General features: G+C 40.0%; 1 protein-coding gene across 1 annotated transcript; it reads right to left on the bottom strand.

Moving 5' to 3' along the window:
• Nucleotides 1-987: 987 nt before the first annotated feature.
• LOC124700555 lies at nucleotides 988-4,260 on the bottom strand. The gene is made up of 10 exons (XM_047232659.1): nucleotides 4,129-4,260; nucleotides 3,897-3,956; nucleotides 3,762-3,801; nucleotides 3,041-3,219; nucleotides 2,412-2,450; nucleotides 2,254-2,340; nucleotides 2,059-2,119; nucleotides 1,496-1,620; nucleotides 1,305-1,396; nucleotides 988-1,221 (listed from the first exon to the last, which is right to left on the bottom strand). The coding sequence occupies exons 1-10, from the start codon at nucleotides 4,174-4,176 to the stop codon at nucleotides 1,104-1,106; spliced, it is 849 nt and encodes a 282-aa protein (XP_047088615.1). The 5' UTR covers nucleotides 4,177-4,260; the 3' UTR covers nucleotides 988-1,103.
• Between the last annotated feature and the right edge of the window lie 4,244 nt (nucleotides 4,261-8,504).

Below are 8,504 nucleotides of genomic sequence, written 5' to 3' on the forward strand. Positions count from 1 at the left end.
ACATCTTGACACTCATCGACTAATAAGGTAAACACACCATTGCCAATTTTCTCCAAAATACAACCCAATACTTATTTTGCAAAGCATTTTGTAATATCTTTTTGAATTTTTTGAGACAACATTTGATTATTATTTGGAGCACTTTAGAATGCCTTGGCAACAGCATCTTTTTGTTTAATAGTGCAGCTCATTAGCTCACGAAAATTTCCTCTATTTTTCAGAATTTTCTGTTTCATCGTACCCACAGAAAGATTATCATTGAAGCAACAAGTGTCCACAAGCATCAATATATTGCAGCATTTAATCGGATAAGATGCTCAGTCTTTTGAATTTGGCTTTGACTATCCAAGGCTGCAGGCTGCAGCGATTGATTCGTCAATAAAAGGATCTCAAGCATTTCTCCAAATTTGAATGCATCTATATGCCCAGGTAGTATGATTTTAATTTAAAAAAAAATACTGTTAAACACAGATCTCAGTGAACATGCTTGTTTGTCCTTCCGAGATTGATACTGCAGTTTGATACAGCGCTGCGCACTGCAAAGTACAGTACAACTCCGGCTGCATATTTTAGATTGTAACTTAAAGTTACAGTAGCATCCTGCATTACTCTTCTCGTTTTTGAAACATCGAGTAATTCTTCTAATCACTACATTACTCTTCTCTCCACAAAATCAAGACAGGCGAGTTGGAAGAATTACTGGTTTGCGCTGAGATATAACATATCTTCAGTTGATTCAGAAACATAAGCTCACAGGTTGATAATATATGCAGTACAGAAATATTACTACCAAATGGAACTAGACAATGGAGTTTGAGTCAATGTCTATATTCACCATATGATCGATGTGCAACTTGAGCTTGCTTGTCTCTACACACCAACAGTAGAACCATGTTACAAAAGAAAAACCTGATGAGCTCCCAGCAGCTATGTTTTCTAACAACAAATGCACAATTTCTTCCCAAGCTTACTCAGACCCAGAACATCTACAAGGGGGAAGGAGAATGCTTATGCTTCTTCTGTAAGCTGTAACAACTTTTACTCTTCCAACTTTCAATGAACATCTCTAAGAGGATTACATGGAATGCTCGTCGCAGCATCATCTAAACATCTGTCAGAATTATTGACGATACAATCATGACATATGCGAGGAAGAAGAACATGACGATCTGGATGAAGAACTTGGGGTTGTCTCTCAAGCTTGGGGCCGCCACCGATCTACTGCTTGAGAATACATTTAATTCACTTATGGTCAGTGACAGGCAAGGACTGTGGGAAGAGACATACTTCAGCATCATTCTTACCTCGCGATGCGCTGTGAGAGCCGATTGAAGGGTAGGCTCTGAATGAAAACGACACCGGGTCCTGTGAGAGATGCTCTCAGCTGGTTGTCGCCCTGCATAAAATGATAATTCTCAGAGCAAGGAAACAAAGCAATTCTCAACACAGAGAACATAATGAAACAAATGTAGGCAAAGAAGAAGGATATACTAACCCCGAAGACTGCTCTTCTCAGTTGGGTAGGGTTCTTTAACTGAAAGTTGATGGTAGTTGTCATAGCCACAATACAACCAGCATCAACAGTAATTACCTCCCGGGGAGCAAGAATTTTCTGCATTACTAGCAAAGGCAGATAGCAAAACCTTCCAGTTAAGAGGACCCGATGTTGCAACAATTTTCGTGCGTAGAAAAAGAATGAGCATCAGACAACAAGTTTCATGCTTGTGTGAAATAAATCGAGATTTGGTCTTAAGAAAATCTAGCTAGTAATAAATTAACAAAATGATGTGTAGGTACAACATATCAGATGCTGCGCTAGTACTCCTATGACAGAACATGCATATTTGAGTAAAAGGTAAAGTTCCCCAAGTCATCTTTCAGGTTTCAGCAATATATCAAATCAACATGTCCGAGAGATTTACATAATCACGGCTTGTAATATTAAACCCTAAAATATCCAGGTCCCATTTTCATGAACATAAATAGCATTGCAGTTTTAAATACTAACATCTACGTCCACAATCAACACTCGGATTGTAAGGGTGAAATAACTTGTACCTGCTCCACCACCGACAAGGAAGACCATCCCTTGACCCCTAAGTTTGTGCTTGAGTATCATCTGCAGAAGAAAAATATGCATCTTTCATTTCCTAGCAAACAAGTTGCCCAGCAGTAGCATACAAAATCAAGTGAACCAACTTGCAGGACCCATATGATATCGTAATCAATAAGGTACCTCAATGACTACCATACCTCTGCGCCAATTTCAATGTTGCGCGGCCTCTGATCAAGTGTACTTGTGACTGACACGTCATTGACCGAGCAGAGAAAAGCATCTGCCTGCAATTTCATACACTATGAGGTTCTTGTGACTGTTTTTCAAGCAAACGACAAACTTCAAGACAGCTTACCTGGCTAAGAAGTTCTCCACCAAAGTTCGCTAGATCTATCTGTGACAAAAGCAAGCAATTATGGTGAGACTATGATAAGAAGTTTGGCTGATAATACAGATAGTCTGCTACTTGAGATAACATGACCACTCAAATGAAATATACATATTTGCGAGTGTATTCATCTATTGGTTTAACAAGATAACCTCTTGTGTAGCTTAGCAGATACATTCTTAAAGGCAGCATAACCAAATAGATTAAATGCAAGTTTGATGTCAATACCACCTGTTACTACCAAGAACATCTTGTCGTTTCTGCTAAAGGACCAAAACTAAATGCAGGTGAGGTTAATTGGTAACTAAAAAGCTAGTAGCACAAGACACCGTTTAATTTTTATTAATTAATCATAAATCATATTGCTCAGGAGTTCAATATGGGCAAACAAACAAGTGACAAAACTTTTTTGGAAATGAAGGATTTGAATGCTTTTTAATAATGGGCAGATATGGTGATGTAGTTCGCATGATTAACCTATGGCTTTGCATTGAAAGTGCAGAAACAACTCAGAGCTAAGCTGTAAAAAATGGAAGGTAACGCTAAGATGTAAAGTTGTAAACTATATAATGACTTCACAGAGAAGAGATACTAACAGGCAGTATCCTCCCAGGGAATGGCGCAGAAATCCCAACATATCCATCATCAGGGCCAGGATTGAAGAAAACAGTGCTGGTTATACTTTTTCCAAACATCCACTGCCACACACCTCCATCGTTTTCAGGTAAGTAATTATTGTCCATCTGAATGTTCCCAGACATGTAACACATTGTACCTGTAAAGTACAGCGATGAGAACAGAAAGTACACGCTAACAGCTTCTATGAGGATCACTTGATTCCCAGAAAGCAAATACACGACGCGACAAATAGAGAGTAATTTGTCAAGATGGGTTTACAGCCAGAAGGCGCTACAGACCAAAACCGTAATGGACATGCCAACGGGTGGGCGTAAGATTAAGACAATTAGCAACAGGCGCTGATTCCTAATTTTGTGTCTGCCCAGCGCCTATCTCGCCTAAGTGCATGCCTAGGCACCCATAACCACAAGCATAGCATGATCAAGCGCTAGGCGTTTTTCTGTCGCCTAGCGCCTAGGCACGCTTGGCGCGCTTTTTTAAACCATGCAATTCAATCATAATTCATAACATTCAATTGACAGCATGGCAGTAAGTTATAGTTTCTGACAATTTATCATGAATACAGTGCTAGCACATCTTACAAACCAAAATATTATTCAGGATGACAAGCAATTATAGTGGTTAAGCATGCAAGCAGCAAATATTTAAACTGGCAGTACAGAAACGAGATCAAGTTACCAGGTTTCGCAGTCAACTTCTCCTGTGACTTCACCATCACCTAGAAAGCATTTGCCACAACCAGTCACAAATGATCACGACTCAATTCATCTGAAGATAGAACAGGAGAGCGAGGAATTAAGCACCGGAAACTACCTGCAGGACCTGCACATCTCCGCCGGATATCTGAAACGCCGTCACAGATCCCTCTTGGCTCTGAAAAAAGCAAACCACGCAATTCAAAACTGAATCAGATCACGAGAGCTCCAATCGGGGAGAAAACAGTGCCACAGATCGTGTGGATCCATCCCCAGGACCTCGAATCTAGACCTAGCATGTACAGAATCGTGCGGGGGAGGTTCAGATCGCAGGGGGGGGGAGCACCGACCTGGTAGACATACGGCTGGAAGGGCGTTGAGAAGAAGGGCGCGGCCATGGCGGGCCGGAACCTTCTGGAAGGTTCTAGAAGCGATCAGTGGGAGCCGACTGGGAGCGTCGTCTTCGGGATCAGCGGTGTTGCCATTTGACGAGCTCTCGATGTGCTGAGCCTGAGAGAATTTATTTATTTTTTTCCCTGTAATTTTGTTTCCTACGTGGCGTTATCTGGCCGTCGGTTGTGCTCTGAATGGTGAGTTGATGCGCGAAGCGGTTGCTTGCGTGGCTGGTCCACGTAGACTTTCTGCGCGCGTGGCCGTGTCCTGTTGGCTGGTGCGCCTTGGGACGACGTGTCCCATGTATACAGCATGGACTACATGTCAATTTACCAATGTGTTAATTAGACATGGCGACATACTCATAGTCGAGGATGTTTGTAAGTTACTTACTCCTATAATTTGTTGTACTCTCTCTGTTTTTAAATAGAATGTCACTATCAAAAATATAATTTTCATCTCTACAAGGTCACTATCTTTTTCGATAACTATTTTCTACAATAGCGTGTATTAATATGAAGATCGCATGCAAGTAATGAAACCATAGCGACAAAGACACCACATGCAACATGTTTCCCCATTCAATTTGCAACTCTCACGAGTTTTCTAGCTTTTGTTTGTTGTTTCTTTCGTGGTCGTTGCCGCTGCCCTCAAAATTGCCAATTTAAGGATACTAGTTCAATGCATGTGCATTGCTACGGTTTTCTTAAATTATTTTTTTTACCGTACATGTAAGCTTAACACACATGATAATTCACTTTTTTTGATAATCAATACCACATATATTTATAGTAACAAATAGTACATGGTAGAGATATACAAGCTGACTCCAGCGATTACAAAATAATGATAAAGTATAAAAGAAACGAGCAAATCATTGAGATCTTGAAATTCTCCTTCCTTCCATGACACAATCTTGTAGTTCTCTCAAGGAAGCCAAGAATAGACCGAACAATAGACCTGAAAATACCAACGAAGATTTTCTTATTGTTTTAGCTTGAGCCACAATCCCAAGGCTACGTGCACACGCGCAACCATTAAAGTAGTCAATCAACATCTGCAAGAGTACCAACACCAGTATGCTAGGGAAAATTAACCGAACAGCTTGGTCGATGTTGCTGCAGAGCCGAGGGTACGAATCACCACTGTCGAGGACGTAGCAGCCGAGACAAATATTGCGATAATCCTCCGCGTGGCAACCATGAGAAAAGATTCAAAATCGTGATGGCGAAAAAAGATCTAAAGATCCATACCTAGATAATTGTAATCCTCCAACACCACCATTGACGCCACAGATGAGATCTTGTCGTCAAACGAAGGACCGAAGAATACTTATTGTAGATGATGGCATCTCCAATGTGGCGAAGGCCAACAAGAAGACAACTATGGTGGAGGCCAAAGCACAATTTTTTTGGAGGCGGCAGTCAAGAACAAGGATTATTCTGACACCATTAGAGCAGGCGACACATGATAATTCACTTGAATAAAAAGAGATAGAAGATATACTTTTGTTAAAATACAATCCATTGGAAAGTTAAAATCCGGCATCATTTACATAAAAGTACCAACCTATCTTATATTCCCTTTATTGATTATTATATGATTCCACATTGGCATGACATCTATGTTAACCGTTATTTCGGAGAAGAGGGGTCACATGTTTGAATCAAAACACACATAAGAAATTGCGTTGCATGCAAGAGGTCATGCTTGAGCCAGCTAGAAAAATAATGTTTTCCTCTCCTTAGCAAGATTTTTATTCTCTTTCTCGAAAAAATACCAGTGGGCACCGGTATTACCGGTTACCGGAAATAACGATTCAAATATCGCTCCTAAAATTCTACAAATTTGAGTAGATTAAAAAAATGCGGTAAACACCAGCCGGTGTTCACTTACACCGGTGTGTACCGAGAAAACCGGTTACCAGTGATATTTCAAAATTATGGGCCAAGAAAAATAAACTCTGCTCCTTAGCATCTGGATTTTTTCCGCTGATTAGACTTGACTGGCCAGCTATCCAAACATGTAGGTGATTTTTAAAGCTATATTCTATATTTTTATTTTAGTATATAATCTTCTATTGTATCTGGAAAAATATTTCTCTCAATCCAAAATACAAACGTCATAGAAAATTTTCGTTCGAATTTCTTCACCTACTTTGGTCATAGAAAATGTACTACTTACATCAAAATTCAATTTAGTTTCCTTAGAACTTGAGGAAGCAAAGATGGATCCAAGTATTGCGAATGTACCATCTGCACCAATTTTGATGACATTCAGATTGTATGTATTGGATTTCTGAATTTTCAGTTGCATCACCGAATCAAACCAGGGAAAGATAGAAGATGTAAAGGCAACTTATCATATTCTCCAACACCATCATGATTCCAGCATCTATCTCTTAAATTTTCAAAAACATATATGCAATGTTTCCCTTTGCTCTGTTTCTTTTTTTCTTTCCTTCCTGGTGGATCGTGCTTTCTAGAGTACTCTTTATAGAAGAGATAGAAGCACCGGAAAAATAATCCGGATCAGAGTATGAAGATTCAAAGATTACGAAAAGAAAAGAAATACGAAGTACTTAGAACGTGCACAGAGTAAGCTAACGTATATACTCCACTTTGCCATCCTGGCGTGGATGAATAGACCATGGAGGCCGCACGAAGCTGGCGTACTTGAGCCGTTGAGCGCCGCCACCATCACGACGAGTAATCGTTGTGTCGTAGCAGTCGCCGCTTGAGGCGTGGCCTCTTCAATGACCTCTAGTTCGCCATGGTCGGTACCTCATATTCGCTAGGGCAGCACCACGGGCCTCTCTTCTCGTGAATGTTTCTCGAACCTGCAGGAGGAGTAAGATCGCTTCCTTGGGCAGCACAAATGCGTTTTAATTGGAGCTTGAGATGAGAGGTGAGAGGTGAGAGGTCCAGGCGGTGAGGTCGGCAAAGACGTCGGAGTCGGACTCGGTGTCACATGAATGTGTGATGAGAGAGAGCTGGTCTGGCAAGAGCGGTTGCAGCCGATAGATGGCCGGAGAGGCTGCGATGGTGGTGATGATAAGAGGTGAGGCAAGAAACCAACGAAAGCAGCGAGAGCGTTGGTGAATAAATTTGCCACATAATACGAGTTTGAGCAGGGAGATCAATCAGAACGACTCTGGTGTTTTCATTTGAATTGTGGCAAATATGTGCATGTGACATGTACCACCCTTCCAATCATATTGTTCTAATTGCTTTCCATATTTTCTAGACAATTGTTGATGGAAACGCATCAATCACTCACGGTTCGTTGTCAGATTGCTTTCCATATATTTGTTCATTGGTTATCTCTATTATGTTGCTTTACCGCTTGATTTATTTCCATGTATTAAATATGGCAAATTCCGTGACTATGGCAATCCCATTTATGCTTGTTGTCGTTTTTTTGGTAAGTATATGGCGGATGGCTGGATGCAAGCGGGAGACGTTTAGTAAGATTGGACGGTCAAGATATCTCCAATCTTTGACATCAAATATTTTTGATGATGTACGTACTCACATATAATAGAAAAGAAATATGGATTGCTTTTAGGTTGTAATGGAGTCGTGGATGAAAGGATCAAGGTAAACGCATACGGTAATGGCCAAAAGCACCCCACGGCCATAATAGAACTAATCACAACCGCCTTTTTAGTGTGTGCTTGGTTGCTTATTATTTATTGGTTCGGTAAATAATAATAAGGAAGATTTGTTAATAGTATGGACCATTTTCCAATATATAGAGCTTTTTTTCTATTTCTATAAGGATAGCATTGGTAGGAGGGAAAGTAATACTATACTTATACAAGTTTGGGACACTAAAATTCTCATGTGGTCCATAATAAGCTTAAAAACCTAAAACCACATGGGTGGTATTTTGGTTATTTCTTTGTATCAGTCAAGTTGTTTACATGATTCACCAACAATAGGCACATCAACTTGATTTAGTATAAATTTAGAGTTATAAGTATATTTTTTTATCGATGTTACCTTGATCTTGTGGACGATCTTGTGGACGAATTGACTTGTCCATGCAACTCTCCATGGTACCAAAACGAAGCAGTTTTGAGTGAAAAAATAATTGTTTTTAAAACATTTTAACCCACACTAGGTTCACCTTTAGGTCCGAGTATGCCACACGAGAGTGTGTTGAGATATAAGTGTCTTTTGTACCTTTCTCCACCAACTTCAGATTTTGGATGAACTGGTTGTTGCATTAATTCTGGATATACAAAACGTGACACCATGTTTCGCCTCTTGTACTTTATAATTACATAAAATTTCTTGATTAAATATTAAAAGTTTGAATGTGAGTTGTT

The sequence above is a fragment of the Lolium rigidum genome, chromosome 3 (genome assembly GCF_022539505.1).
Source record: "Lolium rigidum isolate FL_2022 chromosome 3, APGP_CSIRO_Lrig_0.1, whole genome shotgun sequence".
NCBI classification, from domain to species: Eukaryota; Viridiplantae; Streptophyta; class Magnoliopsida; order Poales; family Poaceae; genus Lolium; species Lolium rigidum.

What these genes read in the sequence shown, in the direction of transcription:
- LOC124700555 (XM_047232659.1), bottom strand. Translation starts at nt 4,176, where the DNA reads ATGGCCGCGCCCTTCTTCTCAACGCCCTTCCAGCCGTATGTCTACCAG. An exon ending in GAAGTTGACTGCGAAACCTG is followed by an intron (nt 3,220 to 3,761) that starts GTAACTTGATCT and finishes TGTACTTTACAG; the next exon opens with GTACAATGTGTTACATGTCT. An exon ending in CCTTGTCGGTGGTGGAGCAG is followed by an intron (nt 1,621 to 2,058) that starts GTACAAGTTATT and finishes TGCCTTTGCTAG; the next exon opens with TAATGCAGAAAATTCTTGCT.